The 24,341-nt window shown below is 47.2% G+C and overlaps 4 protein-coding genes and 2 long non-coding RNA genes across 11 annotated transcripts in view; 3 read left to right on the top strand and 3 right to left on the bottom strand.

The window, feature by feature from the left end:
• reln (reelin) overlaps window positions 1-1,533 on the top strand; it is a 59,717-nt gene extending 58,184 nt beyond the window's left edge. For all 5 annotated transcript variants that reach the window (XM_057053050.1, XM_057053051.1, XM_057053049.1 and 2 more), the window contains one exon: window positions 211-1,533. Coding sequence is in view for 2 of the 5 variants with exons in the window: in XM_057053053.1 (XP_056909033.1) it covers window positions 211-307 (97 nt within the window). In the remaining 3 variants the exon portion in view is untranslated. The remainder of the gene's footprint in view (window positions 1-210) is intronic.
• A 142-nt stretch (window positions 1,534-1,675) lies between these two features.
• Window positions 1,676-2,106, bottom strand: LOC130536856 (uncharacterized). The gene is made up of 2 exons (XR_008953490.1): window positions 1,967-2,106; window positions 1,676-1,898 (listed from the first exon to the last, which is right to left on the bottom strand). It is a non-coding gene; the product is annotated as an uncharacterized LOC130536856 (long non-coding RNA).
• Window positions 2,107-2,686: 580 nt separating this feature from the next.
• On the bottom strand, window positions 2,687-4,566 carry LOC130536854 (small integral membrane protein 29-like). 2 transcript variants are annotated; one of them, XM_057053076.1, is made up of 6 exons: window positions 4,430-4,566; window positions 4,098-4,351; window positions 4,000-4,025; window positions 3,839-3,932; window positions 3,708-3,753; window positions 2,687-3,228 (listed from the first exon to the last, which is right to left on the bottom strand). In XM_057053076.1, exons 2-6 carry the CDS (start codon window positions 4,215-4,217, stop codon window positions 3,218-3,220), a joined length of 297 nt encoding a protein of 98 aa, XP_056909056.1. In that variant the 5' UTR covers window positions 4,218-4,351; window positions 4,430-4,566; the 3' UTR covers window positions 2,687-3,217. The 2 variants fall into 2 exon arrangements, with proteins under 2 accessions (XP_056909056.1, XP_056909055.1); XM_057053075.1 differs by having other exon boundaries at window positions 3,708-3,932; window positions 4,430-4,564.
• A 194-nt stretch (window positions 4,567-4,760) lies between these two features.
• On the top strand, window positions 4,761-13,001 carry pik3c2g (phosphatidylinositol-4-phosphate 3-kinase catalytic subunit type 2 gamma). The gene is made up of 33 exons (XM_057053054.1): window positions 4,761-4,891; window positions 5,292-5,715; window positions 5,797-5,876; window positions 5,954-6,111; window positions 6,193-6,307; window positions 6,389-6,500; window positions 6,708-6,778; window positions 6,922-6,985; window positions 7,080-7,205; window positions 7,311-7,341; window positions 7,654-7,837; window positions 7,910-8,032; window positions 8,099-8,227; window positions 8,561-8,675; window positions 8,762-8,895; window positions 8,979-9,167; window positions 9,252-9,345; window positions 9,413-9,507; window positions 9,570-9,750; window positions 9,846-9,953; window positions 10,036-10,128; window positions 10,206-10,335; window positions 10,426-10,562; window positions 10,634-10,803; window positions 10,874-11,030; window positions 11,114-11,223; window positions 11,326-11,494; window positions 11,600-11,718; window positions 11,801-11,897; window positions 11,979-12,042; window positions 12,131-12,207; window positions 12,292-12,417; window positions 12,589-13,001. Exons 2-33 carry the CDS (start codon window positions 5,317-5,319, stop codon window positions 12,739-12,741), a joined length of 4,110 nt encoding a protein of 1,369 aa, XP_056909034.1. The 5' UTR covers window positions 4,761-4,891; window positions 5,292-5,316; the 3' UTR covers window positions 12,742-13,001.
• A 212-nt stretch (window positions 13,002-13,213) lies between these two features.
• On the bottom strand, window positions 13,214-20,192 carry LOC130536855 (1-phosphatidylinositol 4,5-bisphosphate phosphodiesterase zeta-1-like). Its single transcript, XM_057053077.1, has 11 exons — window positions 19,936-20,192; window positions 19,669-19,870; window positions 19,443-19,587; window positions 19,191-19,343; window positions 18,077-18,247; window positions 17,517-17,673; window positions 17,066-17,182; window positions 15,875-16,047; window positions 14,695-14,821; window positions 14,370-14,519; window positions 13,214-14,158 (listed from the first exon to the last, which is right to left on the bottom strand). The coding sequence occupies exons 1-11, from the start codon at window positions 20,144-20,146 to the stop codon at window positions 14,076-14,078; spliced, it is 1,689 nt and encodes a 562-aa protein (XP_056909057.1). The 5' UTR covers window positions 20,147-20,192; the 3' UTR covers window positions 13,214-14,075.
• On the top strand, window positions 14,027-14,631 carry LOC130536859 (uncharacterized). The gene is made up of 2 exons (XR_008953492.1): window positions 14,027-14,290; window positions 14,380-14,631. It is a non-coding gene; the product is annotated as an uncharacterized LOC130536859 (long non-coding RNA).
• Window positions 20,193-24,341: the final 4,149 nt, after the last annotated feature.

Raw genomic sequence — 24,341 nt, 5'->3', positions numbered from 1 at the left:
GAGTGTTTGAGGTTTTTCCTAGAAAGTGACTGAAAATGGTCGCATGAACCCTGGGTGTGAATGGAATTCAAAGTTGCCTTCATCCATCTGTGCGTCTGCGAGCATGAACTTGGGTGCATGAGGATACGTGGACGCGTGTTGTCCCAAACTGGGCCGCTAACGTCCTGCTCCTCTTTCTCTCCCTCCTTCACTGTGTTTGTATCTCCGCAGCACCCGTAAACAGAACTACATGATGAAATTTGCCCGGCAGACCGGAGCGCGTCACTACTACAGCCGCAAGAAACGGGCGCTGTTACAGCGCGCCTGAACGCCCCAACGAAGGGAACGGTCCTCTAACCTGCCAGTCACACGTCAACGCCCGCCGCTCATCCTCTTCCTCCAGACGACAGCTTGCTCCGCACCGTTTGCCCCTGGACTCCAGTCCAGCCTTAGATTTCCACCACCCACCCCTCCCCTCTCTGTCCCACAACGGGGGCCATTCAATCAGTTTTACACCAGCGAATCAAGGACTTCCCAACCACACAGGTCGGTGGGAATGAAACTCAGAAGAAAGGAGTGAAGCAGCCATTTTGTGTTTTATCGTGGAAGGTCAGGGTTTCTACTTATTTCCTAAGTGTTGTTGTGGTTCCCGTCTCCATTTCCGTTCCCCTGGCCCCGGTTTCCCTCCCCTCCTCCTTCTCCTCCTACCACACTGTGAAATTGAGAGATAACACGTATATCACTGCTGAGCTGACCAGCCGATTGGAGAGTAGCGCCCCTGTTTCACTGAGCCACCGAAGGGAGGACCACTCCACAGTCACCAACCCAGGAGAAAGACCATTCCATTTATATCAATCACGATGAGGAATAATGGTGACGAGAATCTCAAAAAAAAAAGAAAAAAAAGAGTACTGTGTTCTTGCTGTTCTGTGTGTCTGTGGGTTCTTTTTGTGATGAGTTGACTGTGGTGTTCATTTGTTCGTTCGTTTTCTACTAATTCATGAGCTTTTTTGGGGGGGGGAGTGCTGGGGGGGTCTTTTTCCTTTTTTCCTCGCTCATCGGACCAGATATTGGAGGCAGGAGAAGCCTGGCCAAGGAAGGAGGAACGAAAGAATGACTTGCACGACAGAAAAAGACAGTTTTTTTTAAAAATCATTTTTTTTATATATGTTGGTTCCGGGAAATACAGATATTTATGGTAAATGGTTCTTCACGTGACCTATTTAAGATGCACTGTGCGTGGAATCTGTATGTTATTTTTTAGTGTTAAGTTATTAGGCGGCCGAGTCGTGCTCTCGGACCGCGTCATCGCCCCTCTTCCCTCTTATCTTGTGCTGTTTCCCAACATCCACCTCTGTCTCTTGCTCTTTCTCTGCCAGTTTCTAAACCCTGAAGGTGAGGCTCTGTTAGTGTTGTTTTTTGAAGTCTGTGTAATATGGACCCTCTGCCCTCAGTGTAACTCCAGTATAGCAATCTCCTGTATATACATGTATATCCACTATGGGGAGACCCAGCAGCCTTATAAAAGGGAAATAAAGACCTGTCCAAACCTCATGTTGTACATAGTTCTCCATTTGCATTTTTTTTAACTCTTTAAAGAAAAACCTTTGATTCACTAAACCTTGTTGCATGAGATGCCGACCAGACCATCAGCTTTTGATGTCCAGTGACTTAAATATCAATAAAGAATAAAATATCCACCAAAAGAGGGACATTTATTGACAGACAACAGGATTAAAACAGTTTGGACTTTATAAAAGATATTTAAAATATAATGATAATGGCCTGAGGTGTCAGATCGGGCCTTCGCCATCATTCCAGGATGAAGCTGAAGACACCCCGGAGCACATCCCTCGGTGAGGTGATCAGAGCTGCAGTGAGAAGTGCAGCAGCGATGCAGAAGGGAGGCGCTGCGACTCCTGGGCAGGAGTTACAGTAGGGCGAATCACAGCAGCTGTAACTCATGACGAAGACGCTGCCTTTGTACCTGATGCTGTGAGTCTGGCTGCAGGCTTCCCTCGCCATGCAGCCCCTGCCCGACAGGGCACTGTGGTTCCCGTAGCGGCCATCTGCCTTGAAGCACAGATCCCCGGGTGGGCACTCGGTGGCGATGAATTCGAAGGAAACTTCCTTTTCCAGGAGGGGGCTGAAGTAGCAAAGCAGGTTGTCGCACAGCAGCGAAGGCAGAAGGAGGAAGAGCCAGAGCAGAGCGACACGCAGGAGCCTGCAGGGTGAAGAGCATTGTTCTGCTTTACAGGTAAACCTGCTCCAGACTTGGTGGTGCCTTTAAATCTGCTGCCAAGTACGACTAAATGAATCACTTTGCATTTTCTGGCCATTTAAACTTGTGCCAAATGAAACAATGGTGGATTTTCTCTCAGAAAAATATGGATCCATTAGCTTTGATTAAAAACTCTCACCAGCCCACAGCACCAACAACCTTTAAGTTCTCCAGTCATTAACAGGCAGGGCTGAACTACTCTGCTCCAGTTCTTATACACTGGTGACATTTTTTCAGATTGTTGCACACAAAATACAACAGGAGAACATTTAGACTCACCTGCTCATGTTAAAGGGCACCTCTTAAACCAAAGTGGTAAAATGTGTTTAAAAAGCTGGAGGTGCACCGTTGACCCCAGGAGTTCCTGTACAGGCCACGCCCCCAACACACCTGCTGTCAATCCAATTAAAGACATCTACGCCAAGCTGGAGTCTGACCAGGAGGATTTTATTGCACGTCAATAAATCACAAGTCATCCATTTATCAGGAGTGTAGCCGACGCCTCCGTCAGGGATCCAGACTGGGAAGGCGAGCAGCCTCTTGACTAGATGTAATTTGCACACGAGTCCCAGAACTCCTCTTGGAGAACGTTCCGGATGTCGCTGTATTCCTTCTCTGTGATCATCCCCAGCAGCAGCTCCATGTTTGGGCCAGTCTTGGGCGGCGTGTTACATTTGTCTTTGCAGCAGCAGGTGTGGCTGACGTTAAAGTCGGTGCCCTTAAAGGAGAGGATCTCGTAGGAGCCGCAGAGCGCAACGTCCATGCAGCCCTGCGCGGAGAGGACGTGGACGAGGCCGTAGTGGCCCCTGGAGCTGGAACAGCGCTGGGTGGGTGGACAGCGGCTGGTGGTGTTCACGCAGGAATCTGTTTTGTGCTGCAGAGGACAGAAGTAACACAACAGGGTGTCCTGGCTCAGAGCAGGGAGGAGCAGGGTGGTCACAGCCAACAGGCCAGAGGTCAGGATCCAGCTTAAACCCACACACACACACACACACAGGATTAGAGTGGAATGTTACAGAGGGGCAATGGTGTGAGTGTGCCGATCACCTGTGAATAATTTGGGATCCCATCTTCCAGCTTGTTCAATCAGCAGAACACACGAAGTTGCCTCAACCTGAGCAACTTCTAGTGAATTCTCTGATTGCCAAGCAGAGACAGGTGTGTCTCTGGAGCTCAGCTTTATTCATGCAGGAGTCTGAACTGATCCAAAACTGATCCAAAACCGGAATTTATGCCATGCTCTCATGGCCCACAGGGCACATTTTAAAAACTGACACAACAAAACACCCGCTGATCTTTAATGAAAATATATGGTGTTGCAGCGTCCCCTGCTGTTCAATCAGGTTCATTTCGAGTGTGTGTGTGTGGGGGGGGGGGCAGCGTCACTCAGATAACAGCCACGTAAACAGTCTTTGTAACTTCTTTCCACTTTATTTTTTGCGTGTACCATAAGCAGATAAGAGGGAGAGCCTTTCGCCCCGGTTCAAGGGTCCCTGTTGGAAATAAATGTGAATTAAACTGCCATGCAATCAGGGCATGTGTGATCTTTAAAAATAAAGGTTCTTTTAATCTTCTCACAGCTAACTCCTCTTCCTCGCAGTCCCCCAAGCCCAAATCTTCTGTGGGGTCATATCTGTAGAGAGGAATCAACCGGTGGCGTAGATCATCTGACCTGAAGAGTCGAAGAGAATCGTGAAACACGACAGTGAACGCACCACCACCACCAGGAATCGGCTCACCTTGATCTTCTTCTCAAGCATGCAACCTGAGATCATGCAAGGAAGAAACGTAAAGCCATGGCAACCATAATGAAGGTGATGAACTCATGTGAACTTACCACGACAGCGATGCACACCAGCAGCGCTAAGAGCAGGAAGGGGATTAAGGCAAAGAAGAAGATAAACCCCGGTTGGGGCCCCGGGGGGGCAGTGTGAGGGCTGGTCTGGTTGAGGTTCATTTCTCTCTGCCTTTTCTCTTCCTTGGTGCACTTCTCTGCTCAGTATATTCAAGTTGGCACCTCTGTGCCACATTCATTGAAGGGTCGTTGTTGTCATTCCCAGTGAGCGGCTGCGCTCCACGACGTCCGCATAACTTGCGTCGGTTGAGAGAGTCAGAAATAAATGCACAGACATGAATATGGGGCATCTAAAACATACCAGCTGATCTTACCTTTTGTCTCGTATGGCGAATGGAGCTCACTCGCCTAGCCGCTCTTTCATGTTAGGGAGGAATGCGATGCTTCAACCTGCTCCATGACATTCCTGAGAGAGGAGCGGGCCACAGTCGGGCCGTTGAACTTGAAAAGCGACATTATTGAGGTTTCTTCGCATGTAGTTGGTCGAAAATGCAAGTCTAAAATGTATACATGTTACGATTTTACACTTTACGCCCGCTTCAATAATATCCCAGATGTGGTAAAGTCGGGATTTTGATGCGTGCGTTTCGCTTGGGCCCGGGCGGCGCGTAATGCCGCCCGGGCCCGGCAGAGGGCGCTGTGTGCCTGCAGGTGGTTTGGGGAGGGACGCGGGGAGGAAACAAGACGGCCAAACTTTCCGGGGCTTTTCCAGGTGACATTTGGCGAGTATGGCTTCAGTCACCCTGCTGAGACGCGACAGTCTGGAAGTTTAACTGGTAAGTTTCATACCGTTTTAAAGGAGGGGGGTATAAAGCGAAAGTGAAATCCTCTGTTCAAAACTTAACTTTGCTTTTTCTACCTATATGCGCATTTTATATGATCTGTACTACTAATGTATAATATCACGACTCTAAATATTGTTTAATGAGGTTTATCTGCAAGGTCCAGTGAATGATATGATCAGTTTTGGCATATTTAAGAGTTTTGTCGTTGCACTCGGGAATGGTACATTCCTGTTGGATTTGAAAGCGTGTTAATTATTAGTTCGCCATAAAACCCTCTGGATCAGTTAGACTGCAGCCACGACAGAGCTCACTTGTCCTGCTTTTCTAATGGAGTGAATTCTAATTTCCTTTCTCCCCTGCCTCTTATGTCTTCATTCTGACGTGAGAGAAGGTGAGAACATGCTGAGAAGTTTGGAATGGATCCTCCTCAAAAGCTAAATGGGTCGCTCCTAAGACAGGATGCACTCGACGGAGACCTTCCTGATCCCATGGTTATGGATCCTAACGCAGCCAACATTCCCGAGTACCTCCAAGTTTTTCCTGATGATTCGTCTGAGAGGATCACCTCAGCAGAACCCACCCCCCCAGGGAATACCGACCCTCCGTCCTCAAGCAGGTTTCTACCTGTCCGGCCTCCGCCTCCACCACCCCTGAAAAGTAGGCTCCTCAGCGCGTGCTTGCCGGATACGCAAAGCCTCGGACCGCCACCGCTCCCCCCGGGGTCACGGATGCCCCTCGGCAACAAGCGGTTTTCCTTGGACCTCCCAGAGGCCGCTCGCAGACTGAATCGCTCCAGGACACAAGTAGAACATCATGTGAGTGTCTCATGAACGCCCCCAGCACAGACAAAGAGCTCCATTTATTATCTGCTATTCAGAACCTAATTTCCACTCCAGGAGCCGTTCAGCATCAGACTGATAGACTGTCCAGAGGGAAGCACCGGCGCTTTGACTTCTTTTTGTGCTGCAACATCCCAGTAAGAGACATTACTACACACATGATCATCCTGTTGATGTTTTTCTCTGAAGGTGTGGTGATTTCTCTCTCCAACAGCCTCCTGTCCAGATACGAACACACAGACGAGGTCCACAACTCGGGCGTGGTTTGGGGACGGGTGTCGCAGGTCCACGCTGCCTTGCTGCAGCAGGTGGAGGTGACCGTTTCCGTGGCTACAGAGTGGAACCAGAGCCAGTTGCCCCTCGCGACGACACGTAAGATCACGCAACGGCACATTAGAACAGAGCGCGGGACAAGTTCCATGGAAGCTTAAGGGTGTGTTGGTGCGTCCTCAGTCAACAGAACGGTGAAGAGTCTGATCGGAGAACTGCTCCAGCTGCTCCAGCCCGCTCCCGGGACCTGCCAGGGTTACGTCCTGAAGCTGTGTGATTCGGAGGAGTACCTCCAGAAGTGAGTCCCCGATGCGACAGCGTTCCGATACGAGTGCGCCCCTGCTCTGCCGCACAAACATGTCGCTCGTTTCCTCCTCAGCGAGGAAGTGCTGGGCACGCACGACTCCATTCAGAGGTACCACAAGTACGAGCTGGCCGTGCCGCTCCGGCTGCTGCCCTTAAGCGGCGCCAAGCACCGTCTTGCCCGAGACGTGAGTAAACTCCCGCCACAGCTCGCCGAACAAGAAAGGTGGCTCGTGTTTGCCACCAGGGCTGTAAAAGCCTCCACCCTGACTTCAGCTTGACTTTTGCTCTGTTTACACGTGACGTCACTGTATTGAATGAGAGACGGGGCAGAGATAAACCCAGTGGGATGATTCAGCAGGTGGCATTCCAACCGCTCTCTTTATGCTCCTCAGCTGGAGGATGACAGACGGCCGTGCCAGCTCTACCCTCACCTGCGCCACGCCGGCGTTTTCAGCACTTCCAGGTGAGATTTCCCACATGAGCGCCGCGTCTTTGTTGAACATCAACACTGGGCCGCGCGGCGACTCTGTTTGTGGGAAACACTGAAAGGTTTCAGGCCGCCTGCCTCTTCTTTTACCTGCATGTTTTCCACCTTCTTGCTGTCAGGTTGAATCTGCAGCAGATGCTCAGCAGCTACAACAGGGAGATGATGGAGCTGATGAGGTCGAAGGTCGGTAGCGGCGGAAGGGGCAGGACAACAGTGCGCGGTTGTGTTTGTGTGGCGTGTCCGCCGGCCTCTCTGACGCTTCTGTCTGCCCGTGTAGTCCGGGATGAGCGTAAACGTGGTGGTGGATCACGTCCGGACCATCTGCAAGCTTCTGTGTGGGCTGTCGTCTCAGGAGCTGGAGGAAGCCATCGGCAGACTCAACCGAGTCAATCCCATAACTCTGGTAGGAGAGGTTCAGAGCTGCTGACAGTAGCTTGAGTTCAACCTGCAACTCGGTCTTGAGCCTTTCAGCAGTTCAATGATTGGAAATGTTTTCATTTTTCTACAGAGTCAAGAAGAAAAGACAGAGTGTGAAACGGGTGAGCAGCAGAACAGCCTGTTTGTTGTTGCCCGTTGATATTTGGAAGGATATTTTTGCCCTGTTTACCATCTGAGTGCCACACAAAACACTTAGATTAGGCGACTTTTGCTGCACAGCCTCAATGCAAAAGCCTTGGAAAGCAACACAAAAGAGGCCCCCAGGCTTGAATGTTTACGCACGTGAATACCGTCAACACTGTCTTGTATGTTTAACTCTCGTTTGAGATCTTAACACAAACAGCCATGAGAGTTTGGTGCTGGTGCCGAGTAAATAGAGGCGTTAACGTGATCGTGTGATGTGCTGTTTGCAGCTATGGTGGTGCTCCACTCCGCTCTGCTCAAACTGCTGCAGGCCTTTTTTGACAACTTCCAGTCCGACTTCAGAGTTCAGGAGGCGACGGAGAAACGACAGATCCGTGACGTGGAGGAGAACGCCGACGTCTTCCAGTTGACCATTTCCGCCCTCTACCAGCTGCAAACCAGCTGGACCAGCAGGTACGTGCAAAACGTGCGCAGATGTGTTTTGTGTTCATTGTTTACCGTTTCTGTGCGTTCCTTTAACTGAAGCTACGAGTGCTTCTCCGTGTCCTGTGACTTGACGTACGGGACGACAAAGATCTGTGAGACTGGCATCTCTCAGAACATCAGCACCGCCTTGTGTTATGGAAATAAGATCCAGTGTAACCGGATGTAAGTCTTCCCGGAAAACTATGGCTCAGCAGCCCGGAACACTGTTAACTCTGATTTACACCCCAGGATGGTGTTTCCTGTTCCAGTGCATCAGCTGCCGTATGAGTGCATGCTGACGTTCCGTCTGAAGGGGTCCAAACGAGGCAAGAACCCGGAGCTTTTAGGCTGGGCTGTGCTGCCTCTGTACACTCACAGGTGGGTCCAGAAAGGTTCTGTGGTGTTCAATTTCAGATATTTTAATGACTAAATTATGTGATGATCAGTAGTCTACAGATGCATCGCAGCTTGATGAGCATCAAAGAAACCAGAGACGACTGTTTTGACGTCAGAATTTGCTGTGATTAGTCATTTGAAAGCTAATTTATGTGGTTAATTGGGACCATCACTAACGTACTGCATGCTTCATTCATTGTGTCGCGTTTCATTGATATTTAAAGTCTCGGCCTGAGGAAAATAAAGTTTTGATCCTATTGATTTGGTGTCTGTTTGATATAATGAATCTCCGCTATGATGATGGACTCTGTGCAGGACTCTGGTGACTGGGACCGTTCTGCTCAGCTTGTCCTCGCTGGCCGAGCTGCCCACTCCCCCCTCCCCAGCTCTCTCTGACAGCCACAAAAGAGCTGTCGGGGTCGTCCTGCAGGTCAGCGGGCTGGACAGCTCTTCCTCTTTTCAGCCGGAACACAAGCGTGTTACGGTTCAGTCATTTGTCCTCCTGTCTCCCCCCAGCTGGAGTTTCCAGATCACTTCGATTGGCAGTATCGGCGGCCCCTGGCACTTCCGGGAATGATCTCGTTTACTGGGCCAAGTGAGGAACTCCAGAGGAAAATGTTGGCTGTCTCTAAGAAGCACTGCCTCTGCTTGTGGGTTTTAATTTTCTCTTACAGTCATGTTTACACTTTAATAACTTTACCCAACATATTTTGAACATTATCTCCTTCTGTAGCCTGACAGAAAATGAGAAAACTTTCCTCTGGACTAAACGCTATCATAGTGACAAAAGCAGCACTTTTCTGCATCTGCTGCTGGGTGGAGCCCCCCGGTGGCAGCCTGAGGACCTGACAGAGATATACACTGTTGTGGAGAACTGGCCCATCTATCTGCCTGAGGAGGCGCTCTTTCTTCTCAGTAACAAGTAGGTTGTGATGGATGTGTCCTTTCATTCCTGGGTCTGAGTATTGGTTTTGCACAAGATCAACCGGGCCTTCGTCTTTTTCAGCTTTCCCGATCCAACTGTGCGGAGGGCAGCGGTTCACTTCTTTGAGCAGGTACCAGACGGAGACCTGGAGGTCTTTCTGCCACAGCTGGTTCAGGTAAGCACACAGAAGATGTGACACAACCACTGTGGTTTGATGTGGGTCTGATCATCCTGTCCTGTAGGCTCTGAAGAGTGAGTGGGAGCTGGACGGACCCCTGGTGATGCTGCTGTTGGAGAGATCAGTGAAGAACATCCAGGTTGCCCAGCAACTCTACTGGTAAGTGACATGAGTTGTGATGCCAACACTGCTTTGGACTAATTGATTTTATTTTGCGGCAGGCTGCTGGAGGACGCCCAGACTGACCCGTACTACCAAAGCTGGCTCGCTAAGATCCAGGCCGCGCTGCAGCACTGCTGCGGTCGGGCGCTGAGGAAAGAGCTGGAGCTCGAAACACGTCTGACATCAGCGCTCGTCCAGGTGGCCGAGAAGATCCGGGCTGCTGAAAAGACTCGACGTAAAGTGGGGGAAAAGTATTTTTTACCTGGTCCGAATTGTTCAAAGGTACTATTGATGCATTTACTGACCGTGTCTCTTTCTTTATCTTGTGTATTCAGAGTATTTTGAAGAAGGAAGCAGCTCAGATCGAAGACTTCTTCAAGGATGGCATTAGCTGCTGTTTGCCGCTTGACCCCGCAGTCCGTGTACAGGGTCTGGACGTAGACGTAAGACCGCCTGCTGCCGTTCTTGTCTCTAAAGTGTCCCCCAAAATGTGGCGCATTCACTCCTTGGATGCTTTACCTGCAGGCCTGTAAGGTGTACAACTCTAATGCCGCTCCGCTGGGGATCTCGTTCATCTGCACAGACCCTCTGGCCAAGAACGTCAGTGTCATCTGCAAGGTTTGTGATACGCCTGCGTCATCCGTCTCGGGCTTTTAATTATACGTAGCATCAACTGTGCGATCCGGATTCCTCAGACGGGAGATAACCTGCGGCAGGACATGCTGGTCCTTCAGATCGTTCGTATGATGGACCGAGTTTGGCTTCAAGAAGGCTTGGACCTGCGGATGGTCACCTACAGGTGTCTCTCTACGGGCAAAGCCCAGGGTCAGTTTTGGTGGCAGGTCGAACCTTCTTTGTTTTGGGGCGTCTGAGACTGAATATTGGGTGTTTTTCACTTATTCTGTTTAAACTCAGGTCTGGTTGAGGTGGTTCCAGAAGCAGTGACGCTGGGGAAGATCCAGCAGGAGTGGGGTCTGGCTGGGAGCCTTAGAGAGGACACGCTAGAGAAATGGTTCCACATGTGGAACAAAACCAAAGAGGACTACGACAAGGTTGTCTCCATAAGCAAGCTTTCACAGCCGGGGCTGTTTCCTCACACCAGGAATAACGCTTCTGTCTGCAGGCTGTGATGAACTTCATCCACTCCTGTGCAGGCTGGTGTGTGGCCACCTTCATCCTGGGCATCTGTGACCGTCACAACGACAACATCATGTTGAAGCACAGTGGGCACATGTTTCACATCGACTTTGGCAAGATCATGGGCAACGCGCAGAAGTTCGGAAGCTTTAAAAGGCACGACGGTTGAAGGAAAATGGCGCCCTTCGCAGAGCGGAGGAATGAAACTCTTTGTTTGACATCGCAGGGACAGATCGCCATTCATCTTCACTTCAGAGATGCAGCATTTTATCACCGGTGGGGGGCAGAAGCCCCAGCGTTTACACCGCTTTGTGGAGCTCTGCTGTGAGGCCTACAACATCATCAGACAACGCTCCGCGCTGATACTCAGCCTGTTGGAATTGGTGAGACCGGTTAACATTGCCATGGCGACAGCTGTGAGATCAGATAGAAACCATCTGATTTGTGTGTGTTTTTATTTTTTAAGATGTTACCAGCAGGAATGCCAGAACTGAAGGACGGTAACGACCTGCAGTATGTCCAAAACAACCTCAGACCTCACGACAGCGACCTGGAGGCCACGTCCTACTTCACAAAGTAATAATGCACGTTTCTATTTTTAATCATTTCATATAACGGCCTCTGCGTTAATCTCGTAGCAATCCTTTGCCCCCCCCCCCCTCCCCCCCTCCGATACAGGAAGATCAAGGAGAGTATGGGCTGCGTCGCAGTCAAGATTAATTTCCTGACGCACAGCATGGCTCAAGGGAAGAAACAGGAGCCGCTAACCCGAAACGGCATCCCCAGTCCCAGCAGCAACATCCAAGAAGCTGTCATCCAGGGATTTACCTTCAGAGGGAAAGACGCGGTGAGCCCACACCTCCTTTTTAATTTCGGCTTTGATCAGGCCAGATGTTAATGAGCAGTTTTCTTTGAGTAGAATGTTCTGAGAGGGATCTGCTTTATTCCACAGGTCTACGACTTGAGGGTCACCATCGATGACGGATACCTGAACAGCGAAACAACCTACGGACAGTTGGAGAGGATCCACAAGCAGCTGCAGAAATACTTCATTGAATCTGCGCTGCCTCAGTGAGCGATTCCAGCAGCTCTATACGTTCAAGAGCGTTGGCAGTGTAAACTGGAAGCATTCACGGCTTCTTCCTCATTAAAGGTTTCCTGGTTGGTACAAGATGTCATTCAACCAAAGCAAGAGGATGTCGCTGCTGAATAAATATTTAAAACAGCTCTTTGAGGGACCATGCAAGGGAGTAGGTTCTGATCCCCCTGATCTGTCTCAGCAGTTTGATGTCAAATCTGTTTCTAACCCGCAAACATGTCTCACTCCTCAGAACGAGTTTGTGTGCAGCTTGTTCCTGGATGGACCCAAAAAAGACCAGGACACTTTCACGCTGGGTAACTTTCTGATCTGAACCAAGTTTACAGTCTTTAAGGTTTATCTCCTCACTACAGTGACATATTCTTGCCTTTTATGTGCTACTAGCTCGTCCTCAGATCCAGCTCTATATTTCATACTCGAACTTTAAGCTCTCGGTGCTGGTGAAGCACCTGAAGAATATTGTGAGTGTCCTGCTCTGGCTGCATCTCTGGTAATAGTGAAAGGATGTGAGTCACAACCAGCCTGACAGTTTGTTCTCTCGACAGAAAAATTCCAACGGAACTAATCCGGACGCCTACGTGGTGCTGCGGCTGCGGCCGGATCCAAAGCAGCGCTCCAAAAGGAAAACCAAAGTGGTCCGCAACAACGACAATCCCACCTTTAATGAACTGGTACGAGTTCTGTCCTTTTTATTTGATGAGCTTCCAGTTAGATTACTGGGTACATGTGATAAAAACTCTGCTGTTACCAAAGAGACGGAACAAAAAAGTCCAATTGATAAAAATGTTTTAGTGCATCCTAAAGTCTGCTTTTTGGCTAAAACGTGCACCCATCATTCACAGCTGGAGTACAGCTCTGTTCCTGTCCTCTATGGGATGGTTTTGGAGGTGGTAGTGAAGAGCAAGAAGACTTTTGTGGCTGCGACCAACATTAAACTGGAGGAGGAGTTGCTCGACAAAGAGAAATGGTTTGCCCTCGGGAACTGTGCAATATGACCTCAGTGAGAGCTGCACTGTGCCAACGCTGCCACAGGAGGGCGCAGTCGCACTGAGGAAGACTACCAATCCTGAAGAGACAAGAATGTGCACTTCTTATTTATGACATAAAAATAAACCTTCCCGGAGCAAAGGTGACTGGCGAAGGACTGAAGTTACAAGTCTGAGCAAAACTCAGACAAGGAAACTGTTTACTTTGAAAAAGCCCTTAACTTATGTTTTTATATTTTAACAGTGATCAAATAAAGGCAATTTGTGGATTAGTCTGTAGATTTATTTATCTCCAGTAAAAACAGACATTTATTTTCAGAACTGCATTAACATCCGTCTCAGTATTGGTGGAGTCCTCTGACATAAGGGATCAAAGAGGAGATGCTGGTCTGGTACCTTCTGGATGTCCTTTACCAGTTGGGGTGTGTGTGTGTGTGTGTGTGTGTGTGTGTGTGTGTGTGTGTGTGGTGTGTGTGTGTGTGTGTGTGTGTGTGTGAGAGCAGGATGCTAAGGGTGCTGCTCTGGCCTTAGGGGGTGAGTTAACATTCTCTCCCCTCCCTCCCTCCACCCTCCATCTCATCCATCAGTGGCATTCAGACCCACTTATGCAAAAGTATGCACCAGCACGTAAAGGTAGATGTGCACACACACACACGGCTTGGTAAAACACTTCCTGTGATGCTGGAACAGGCCCCCAAGTTATCTGAATGCCATCTTCTCTAGACTCTTTTCTCCACTCATTCATAGGATTTGGTGAAGAGGGAGGTTAGAAATAGACCTGCTGCACTGAAATTGGTTCAATAATGTATACCACTGTGAATCCTATTTATACTACTCCCAACTGGCTCCCGTGCAATAAGAAAAGCATGGAAGCTGCTCCGCTCTGCTCCACATCGAGTATTAATGGATCCTGGCTTCAACTGGTTTTAATTGGAGAATGGCATCTCTTGGTTTGCAATATGCAATTAATCTAAAAGTTGTGCCACTCTTATGTGTGTTCAAAACCACCACAATTATTCCACTCGCATCAATTATTAATTCAATGAAAGGAAATTAATAGCATGCATCCGAGATCTCTTCAGAGGAGAGCGGCGTGTATTCAGCCCTGCTGGAGCCTTCTGGGCTCTTCCTGTGCAGCAGAGCGAGCAGAACAGAAAAAAGACACGTCTATTTTCTGACAATGTAACTGGTATTTATACCTGAGGATATTCTGCTTTTGATTTATTTATATGTGGGGTTTTCTTGTTTGTTTGTTTGTCTATCTGCAGCATCCCTGCTCCTGTTCTCTTTGGGTTCGTGCATATGCGTGCCAGATTTAAAAAAAAAAAAAAAAAGGGCTGTTTTTAGGAATACCAAACCAAGACGAAGAGGGAGGCTGGATCGAGGCTGCATCCGTCTCGTGAGCAAAGGGGGACCCAGCAGTAGCCTGTGGGAGGACACAGATGGAAGCATGGCTGCCAAACGTGTGAAGCTGCAGACACAACCTTCAGTAGTGCTGACAGTGTGGAGACGCTCAACACAATCACGCCGTGTCCCCTGATGTCATTTATCACCTGACGTGAGTTTCGACCACACACTCCCCCCCCACATACACACACACGCGCCCTCTCTCACTCTTTTGTGTCGGTGTGGCTCACCTTTCTTTAGGCTGGTGAAGGGCAGCGTGTACTGGCCCACAAACTCGCTGCTCAGGATCCCCGTCTGATCTCGCACACAGAAGCGGATCAGGCAGAGTTCCGGCGTCCTGATTTTGAAGTTCATGTGAGCGTCCCAGCAAGGACTCAGAGCTGCAAAGGTAATGGCAGCTAATGAGAGCTGCATCAGTCCTCACCAACAGATTTCCATTCAAACTAAAGTCAAATTCAACTGTAATATTAAATAATAAAGTGCTAAAACACATAGTGCTTCTTCTGCAGACAGTTTTTAATGTCTCCACTTGCTACAGGCCTAAACTGTACTTACAGTTGTTTTTGACAGCATGTGTGCTTTTTCTGCACGAGTCAAATGGAATCCCGTGAATCTCCACTCTGACAAAAGGGTCTAAAGTCTTTCTGCTCCGGGAGAGCGGCAGGTTGGACCCACTGATCACCTGTAGACAAACACACAGGAGAGATGGGTTAGCAAAGAAAGTGGGAGGAAAATGAGGCAGCGGTGAAGGAGAGGAGGAGAGCGAGCGCGCTCACGCTGAGCCTTCGCTGCTCCTGCTGCGATCAAAGACAGACCCGTGTTCGAGAGCGTCACACTGTCCATCTAAAATGGTGACACTCCCTTCTCTGCCCTGAAGCCGCACTACTGAAACACCTGCTTTAAAGAAGGCTCGTATTCCTGAACTTTATCGGAATGTCATAAAAGATAAACAGAAATACAGACTGTTGTTAAAGTTAAAATATGCTAAATATTATCCTGAGTAACGGTAACTTTCTGTCTGAAACCACTGAGTGCTGCTTCCGCCTGAATCTCGGTGACTTTGAGCAGCTTTAGGATTCCCAGAATTCCCTGGAGAGATCAGATAATCCAGAATACAGACGCAGGTGTGTGAGGCATGAAAAGCAAAGTGCCTATATTTGTGCCTAAAAGGTTTTCTCTATGATCATATTTCATCATTTTCTCTGATTGGGACTTCATTTAAAAAAGAACATAGCTCATCAGTGGGCGCTCTGCAAGACAGGGAATTATGGAGCCAAATTATTTCCCATCTCTTTAGCAGAAAATGACTTGAAACGATTATATTTTCAACCCAAAGCAATATCAGGTTTCCCCCCATTCTGGCCCGCTGCGCTGCGCTGTGGTAATAAAATAGTCGCTATCTCTGAAATGGGAATAAAATAAGACCCTTTATATAATTTTATGACTCTATGATACTTGTTATTACAAACACTGCTATTCATTTCTAAGGAGATGTTGAAAATAGTTGATAATGGTGTTTTCCTAATCAGCCTGGGTCTAATTGAATTAACACATTCCCAACTGTCTCATTCCTTTTATTAATCTAATTAAACAGACACACACCCAGTAATAATCCAAAGCCACAGGGGCACAGACACATGCATACGTGCACACGAGGCACACACTGAGGCCTGTAACATTACCCTTAATCCATAAAGCCGCTCTGATTGGATTATTCGCTGCGCCGTTAACGTACCTTGAGCAGCAGGTGTTTTGCTCGGAAGCTCCGCCGGCTGCGGCCGGGATCAAAGTCTCCCTGGGTGGACATGAGCACCGCCGGCTTTAGGATGTAGCCGCAGCCTCCGTTGTCCTGGAAACGGCCATCGTTAAGGTCCATAGGAGTGGCCAGGGACTGGAAATTGAGAGCCACTGTGAAACATGACAGAGGAACAAAAGTGAGAACGTCCACAGCTCGTTTAATTAAGGCATGTCCTGGTTTGTTTTTGCAGTTGGAACCTAAATTTCACACCAGCTGAGAACGTTTCTGAAACCGGAGCCCTCATTGTGACGGGGCTACTTTTAGAAACCCAGCAGCTGTAGTTTCCTGCAGGGTGAGCTGTGCGTTGCTGCTCTCTGTGATATGCTTCACTTCTTCTGGCCCTGCCTTCACAGGTGCGTTTCAAATGTAGATGTTTGCACCAAAGTGCCGTTGGTATGTTAGCTTTTGGAACGCACGGCTTCCCGCTGCCGTCTCAGCAGCATTCTGAACCCTGATCAGCTCACGTCCTGACAGAGCATCTGGGCGAAGGGCTGCAGTGGAAACACTCAACAGCACCGTGCCGGTTCTGTCAGATCAGGCGAGAGGGCAGGCGTGGGCTTATTTCCTGTTTTGATAGAATATTTACAGTATGACACTGCTCACATCTGAATCTAAAGAACCTAGTTTAAAGGGAGGGGGGGCACACAAATCAAAAGAAAGGGGAACTTGCTGCGGGGGAAAACAGACTGCGAGCTTTTCTCTTCAATCGGCAGGACACTGCCACATTGTTCCCTTTGAAGTTTTGCAATTCCACCGACTACTTTGCATTTGTTAAGAAAAATGATCTTCGAACTCCTCACACAAAGGACTCAAAGAAATGATTTGAATTGAATTCTGTTTTGACCACGTTGAAGAATCGACTTCAAGAGGAGGTTCTGAACCCCACTGGAAATAACTGCTGGTCTACAGAAGACTGATGAATGGATGAATGAATGAGCGTGATGTGTTTCTCTCTCGGCTGAAATAGAAACAGGCCCAGTTTCATCGTTATATGATCAAGAAATGCTGATTTACATCAGACGTTTAAAAGGATTTGAGAAACTCTGCAACACGCTTGTGAAGGGAAGAAAAAAGAAAGTGTAACTGTCTTTTTCTATATGATTTCTGATTCTGCTCCGTCTGGATTACCGAGCTGACAGCCGACGTTCCAGAACTCCTGAGGGTTGTAGTTTGAAGACGCAGTCCTGGAGCCTGCTGGGTAAATCCTGCTGAGGAACCTCTGGTTATGACGGATGAAATCTGGACCTGAGACAGAGAAGGTAAAGCACCTTTGGGGTTAAAAGACACGTGCTGGCCTCACGGAAGAGAAGCTGTCTGTGATTCACTGTCTTTTGAGTTTAGAAACGTGTATTAAAGCAGCGGAATAACCCAACTCATGTTATTCCAGCTATTCCAAGAAAACAAGAATCTTCTTGTAGGTGTTGAAAAGACTTTTCAGAATCTTGAAGCAGATAAAACATCTTTTGATGGATGCAATTATAGATCTTTACAGATCATCAGCCTGATTATATAACTGTAGATGAAATGATTTACTTCTTTGTTCGGCTTTAGTTAAGTGTCCAAAAAGCTCAGATCTTACCTGAGCTTTTCAGCAGCTTTCGGGCTTTGGTCTCTACGAGGGACGTGTTCTCGTAGTTGTGCTGGTTGTCCCTGGAGTATCTGAAGCTGATGAACTTCACAGACCTGGTGTATATGACCAGGTCTGATAAAGCCTCCGCCACCACCACCTTCTTCTTCTACTTATTACATTAAAGAAAATTACCAAAACAGCAACTTAGGATCTACATGTTTGCAGTATAGACACTGTAAATAATGTAAATAAATACTGATCTGAATTAGTCTGTACAGTATTTGTGTATATCATAATTCAATATCTGCTATTGGATACCTTCAAGAGTTTGATGCACATCATATTGAGGAAATTTGTTGTTTTACTGAGTGCAATTTAGGTTTATGGTTCAAGTCCAGCTGCCATTTTACTGATGATGTCACATGTTCAAACCTACAAAGCAGTTTCTTCTTTTTTTGACCAAAATATGCTGGCCAATTTTACTGGCTTACTTGGCAGATGTGCACCCATGTCATGACTTAGAGTCCCATCTTTATAGTATCTTGCTGGATTGTTCCGGTCTTACTTACTTTGATCTTTGACCCTGTCATTATACGAGGGCAGAACTTTATTTTCTCCTCTCTTTCCTCCTCCTCCTCCTCCTCCTCCTCTTCCTCCTCCTCACCCTCATCTACACTCTCCTCTGCGTCTGTGTTAGGCTTTACCTTTTTGTTTTTGATGAGGATCTTATGCTTCAGGTCCTACAGACGGCACAGATTCATACACAGAACTTACACAGGAGCCACGGCGCTGCTGCGTCATTCACCTGTCGCATCATCAACCCCGTACACAAAGAAAGTGCTGATTTCTCCAAGAAGCGGATTGTAGCAGCTTCCGCAGATACGTTTATGGGAAGCGGCAGATGTAGCAGTCGCACCTCGGCGCAGCGTCGCCCCAGAACTGTCTTTAAATCCGTTTATGATATATGCTAATATCGCAGCGAGGAAGCAGCTCCATGATCAGGAGAGGAAATCATCCTTTCAGGATCACATACTGGAATCAAACCGCAGCAAAATATGCAAAAATAACTGGAACTGTGCCTGCAGGAAAAGCCTTAAAGAGCTCATATCATGGAAATTAAGTAATTGGCTCTCTAAAATACCACCAAGGATGATATGCATTAGACGCCTAATCTAACCTAATCTTGTTTTATGGAAAAATCACCTGAATTTGTCGGATTTCTGCTCATGCAGATAAAACAGGTTGAAAGTCTCAGCAGAAGAGCAACATTAGACACATATTTTGCTTCATATTTGCATTAATTGCATGTCATGCATGTGTGTTTCCATTCCAATTTCCAATTTTACGTGTGATAAGCACAGATGTGTTTGCATTTGCATCTTTTTTGATGGTTTGATTTTACAGCATTTAAGCCCCAGTTTAAACCCAACTGGACAATCAGCTCAAGAGCTTCTGCAGCAGGATAATGACAGACACTTCTGAGGATAAGCCCTACACTTAAGGTTTGATTATTGACTGAGTGATTCGGACTCCCCTGGTCCCAGTGTAGCAGAGAGGAGCCTCAGACGGAGACTAATGATGCCCTTTATGATGAAATGCTCTAACTTCCCTCATTTTGCTGTGAACTACAACAAGGATTCTTACAAACACCATCATCCATCTCTGCCTTGGCCACATTCTTACGTTTGGACTGGGCAGTTCTCCAGTGGTTGGGTGATCTATGGGAGCTCTCAGTAGCTTCTCCCCCAGGATAGAGATGAGATAATGGGCCATAATCTCCTGCTGCTCTTTACTGCAATGGTTTTCTAATGACAGGATCACGGGGTAAGGAGACCTCTTTAAAAACAAGATCACATGACACCAACTATCAGGATTCCACCTTCATCTGCAGTGACCAACATCAAGTCTCATCAAAACCAGCCCTGACAGCATTACCTCAAAGGCATGTTGCTCCACGGTGGCGATGACCTCTTTGAAGAGTATCTTATTGGTCAGGGTGTAACCGTGGTAGACCACTGGCTCCATATCTGACCCGTCCCAGCAGTCGATCTCCAGGCAGCGGCACCCTTTCCTCAGAGCACTGTGCACACCGACAAACACATCGGTAAGACCAAGAACTGTTAAGAAGAGGGAAAATGTTTAAAGACAAAATAGGACCGACATCACATAGGCGTCCAGGTGACTCTTTCCTACAATCTGATCCCCCGTCAGGTAGGTGTTGTGTGAGGAGGAGATGAAGTAGCTGGAGAGAGGCTGGTCCATGTCCTGGTACACTGATGTGTGAGCCTGGTTGAACACGCAGCAGTCTTTGGACTCCATGTACCGGAAGAAGCCTTCGAACGTCATGGACTTGGCCTGTATGGCTGGCGGAGGAGGGAGGCGCGAGTTAGGATGCCCACATTTGCTGATGAATCGCAGCCTCATTTACCTGACTCTTCGATCTCATATCTGTTGATCAAACCCTCTGCGGTGTGCTCGTCTGCCGTCAGCTCCATCTGCTCTTTGTGCAGAAACTTGAGGAGGTCGCTGACAGACAAAGTCTCGCCTGACAAGTATTTTTGGTACAAATGCTGGATTTCGGCTCTCCTGGTGGATGGGCGCTTGCTTTTCCTAAACATCTCCTGTGACGACATTAACATCCAGGAAGTTCCAATTTGTTAAGAAAAAAAGTTGTGCATCTTTTCCATAAAGTTTTCATCAACAACTGTCTCAGAATGTTGAATTTAGATCAATTCAAAGTGGTAAAACCCCGGGGATGTTTTACTGTGCCATTCCATACATATTTCAACACTTGTAAGCATTTCTAAGTGCAAAACACATCACTTGCTCCCAAAATATATACAGTATAAGGGAAACAATGACTTTGAAAGCAGGCTCCTGTCTTCCAAGGCCTCTTTTTGAACCTTATGAGAGAGAATATGAGAGCAGCCAGGTCCTTCACGCTGCACCTTTTCTCGACTTGTGCCAGATGCAAAAGACGGGGGGGAGCATGTTTTTGCGACTTTTCTGCTCGTCTGTCAGTAGGCTGAAGCTCCTCTCTGCATCTTCCTCCATCCACGCATGTTTCATCAGCCGACAGCTGAGGCTGCAAAGCCCGGAACACCGCCGGGTCCCCAGCGGTGTTCCGGGCTCCAGCCGCATCTGCGCCCTCTGCGTGCCCGACACGACCGGCTCTTCTGTCTTTACCCACCTTCCATGAAAGCATCGTTCATCGAACCTGTTTACCGGAATGCGGTGTGTGGTATTCGGTAAAGGTAACTGCTAACAAACGGCCATCGGATCCTCTCAAACATTAAATAAAAATAAAAATAATAATAAAAATAAAAAGTTAGCACGTTAACAAGAGTTTAGCTACCTCAGATTTAGTTGTTCCTCAATTGTCAGCAGTCATACGTTTTACGTGCTAAAAATATTATCGGGACATAAAAATAGTCAGAATTCTGGCCAGGTGGTTGCTAGGGAAGTCCGCGAAACCGTTGCTATGGAGCTCGAGGACAGGTGATGGAAGCGCGAGAGAGATTCATGCTAACAACTCATGAAAAGTTCACGACCTTGTTCACTAAGTCGTCCGATAAAGTTGTTTTCTTACTCCAACTGTACTCTTTTTTTTAACCATCAGAGGTTAAAAATGTGTATCACGTTCATCTTTTCACATCATTGCATATAATCATAACGTACATGATACATATTGTTGATTACAGCCATTTAGCATTTCCGTGACAATATCTTTCTTTTTAATGTTAATTTGTTTAAATGGTCGGTGAAAGTCATATGTAAAACCCACCTTGGTTAATATATTAAATTAATCCAGTTTAAAATTGGATTTGATGTCTAGTCTGGAGTATATGATTAAATGTTATATATTGTAGTTAATGTTAAATATTGTATGGAATTTGGAGTATATCAAATCAGTGGCACTTGATGATTTTACACCCTATTAGTCATTAGTTGTATGGTAAAGTTGCCAATAAATCTAAATTAGATCAGACCTAATTTGAGTTTACTCTGAATGCAAACGTGTTAAGTTAAATAGCTAAATCCCCACAATCAATTTCACTCAATGCTTCTAATGACAGTTTTAGCTGCAGTTTTAAAATAATTTAGGCAGTCAATTCAGAGCAAATAGTGTGTGCTATGTGGAAGCTTTCTGCCTCATTGGTAGTTGCTTGTTTGTCATCTTGTTTGTGACAACAGAACGGTGAATTGATGCGCCTCGGAATCGGCTGCGTGATAGAGTCGCGACAGAGAATTGTTTGAATGCATCATGCAAATGAATGCAGATCGGGTACAGAGCACCGTAAAGTTGTGACAGGTATTAATTTCACGTTCTCCCAAACCTCCCAGGCACAGCAGGGAAAACCTGAGCTGCAACAGTCAGAGAGGACATTTCCACTGATAACGTGATGGTTGTTTTAGCCAATCTGACCAGCGACCAGAGCTTCCCGGTCGTCTGTGTGAAGCTGACTGTTGTTGGTGTGCTGGGAAATCACTGGTGCACAACAGTGGCCATTGCGTGGTCGCAGTCGGGAGTCATTCCTGTCCACGCCGGGCTGGAACGGCTCAACCTCTGTCAGAACCATTGGGCAAAATGAATCTGATGTGATAATTCCAAGGCAGTGACCATGAAGCGCTGTATGTGGCCCCGTCTCTGCATCACTGCACCTCCCTCTCTGCATGCTGGAGTTCTTGTGTGTGTGTTGTGTGTGTGTGTGTGTGTGTGCACCAGAGCCCTGTGATTCTTGGAGTGAATCATCACTTTTCTTTGGACGTGCAGATATAACTGATTTCTCTGGCCCCACCTGATGCGTGACTGGGACGAGCAGAGCAGAGACCTTTGGAAATGTGACTTTATAATTTAGCAAGGGGGAACTGGGGCAAACCAGGTTCCGTTTTTCCCAGCTGGTTGCTCCCTGGCTCATTTGGTATTCACTGGCTTACGTGAGTCAAACAGCGCAATGCCAGCGATAATAGCTGATGTAACGAGGGCGGTGAGCAGTTGTGAGCCTTGGCATCTGTGCACGGTTGATGCAGATGATCTAAAACACAAAATCTCAAACTAGGACAGTCCTACAGAACTCAAAAAATGTAAAAAAAATAATAAAAATAAAAACCCCAACTAATTACTTTTGATTAAGTATTTCAGTCCAAGATAGAACTACAGGTACATTGTCAAATGTAAAAACTGACCTGGACACCTCCGAAATATCACATGCCGGTATTTGTTGCCGTGAGTATGATAATAATAATGGGCTCATTATTCTGAAGAGTTGCTTTAATCAGATGGCTGCACTTCACTGTTGCTCAGCATTCAGGAGCATCTTTGGGAAAACAATAGAAAAAAAATGTTTTTAGCTCTTAAGGCCAAAGTGTAATTTAGAACACTGCCAACTGTGTTCCATAAAGAGGAAGCAGAAATTGACACCTCATGCTCATATTTCTCCCTGTTCCACTGATACTGATACAGCCCTGAGCCAATGGCCATCTGCTGAGCAAAGTAACCAACTAGCAGAGTTTATGTTGTCCAAGCTTCAAAGTCTGACCAAGCTGATCTGAAGCAACAGGTGGCCAGTTGGTAAACAGGAGAGGTCCCTGCCATGAAATCAGTCAGAAGCTAGTAGAGGATGCTCGGAGTCAGAAGAAAACCACTTCTCCTACAAGTCCTGCAAAAGCAATCCTCATTTTCGAATGACTTCTATGCTTTTGGCTGTGATTTTGCTAATTGTGGAAAAGGCTCTTAAGCCACTTACTCCAAGATGAATCCAATAAATTGACCAACAAATTGTATAGCTAAAGTATTACTAGAGCTCAACAAGAAGAAGAGTGCTAATTTAATTAAAACTCTTCCAAATTATCCCATTAACCGCAGGATTCTAGTATAGCTGCTTCCAGGCTGCATTGATTACCTGCCTCAGTATGCTCTTCGTGTCCATTTTCACTGCCTTTCTGCACCCACCATAGCCGCGGGAGATTAATTGGTGTCTTTTAGCCTTGGTGACTGCCAAGAGTGATGAAAGGCTGCGTGACAGAAAAGGCTATTTAGCGTTCACTCCTGCTTCACACGGCTGTTGCATCCGGCCTGTTCCGTGTGCTCATGTTAAAGGATTCAGCATCGCCACCCTCGATTAGACAGCTCGGATTCTGGGGGGGTGCCTGGCTGGGTTTGCTGGTGGGTTTGCTGTCACAAACTGCCCCTAACGTGGACAGAGAACGGAGCCCTGGATAAGTTTGTTTCACCATTCATCACCATCATCATTATTATCAGTCACTTGAAGGTGGGATGACTGCTTCAGCTACTTGACAGTCATGTAGGCTGCAGTACGGCTCCATTTTGATAACAAGAGGTTGTTTTTTTTTACCTATTCATGGCAATATTTGCAGAAACTGCTGATCATTTTCATCTCTGTCACTGTAGATGTTACGCTGTTAGATTTGGTGAAACTGTCTCACCATCAGGGGCAGGATCGAAAATGTGTTGACAGGAGCATAAAAAGGTGTCAGATGCTAACATTTTGAATTTATGCTGTTTGACAGCCTGTCAGGAAGGTCCACAGAAGACATGCCTCTCTGCCGTTGACCCGGTGAAAGTATTGATATTTACCCATGAGCAAGATCATCTGTATGTATGACACCGTGCAGGCCAGCAGCAGGGAGATGAAGCTTAAGGTGACTCCCTGTGCAGGCGCGCAGCAGCTTTATGATCTCAAAGGGTGCAAACATTTAACCAGCACCAAGCGGCGCCTCATCAGTGTGCCTGCTTATATGTTAAGTTAAATAATATCGAGGTTATTATGCTGGAGATTTGCTAAATGAAAAACAAAAGCATTTTATTACCAG

The sequence above is a fragment of the Takifugu flavidus genome, chromosome 13 (genome assembly GCF_003711565.1).
Source record: "Takifugu flavidus isolate HTHZ2018 chromosome 13, ASM371156v2, whole genome shotgun sequence".
Lineage (NCBI taxonomy): Eukaryota > Metazoa > Chordata > Actinopteri > Tetraodontiformes > Tetraodontidae > Takifugu > Takifugu flavidus.
The sequence above is the reverse complement of the archived record's forward strand: the minus strand, read 5'-3'. Positions and strand labels throughout refer to the sequence as shown.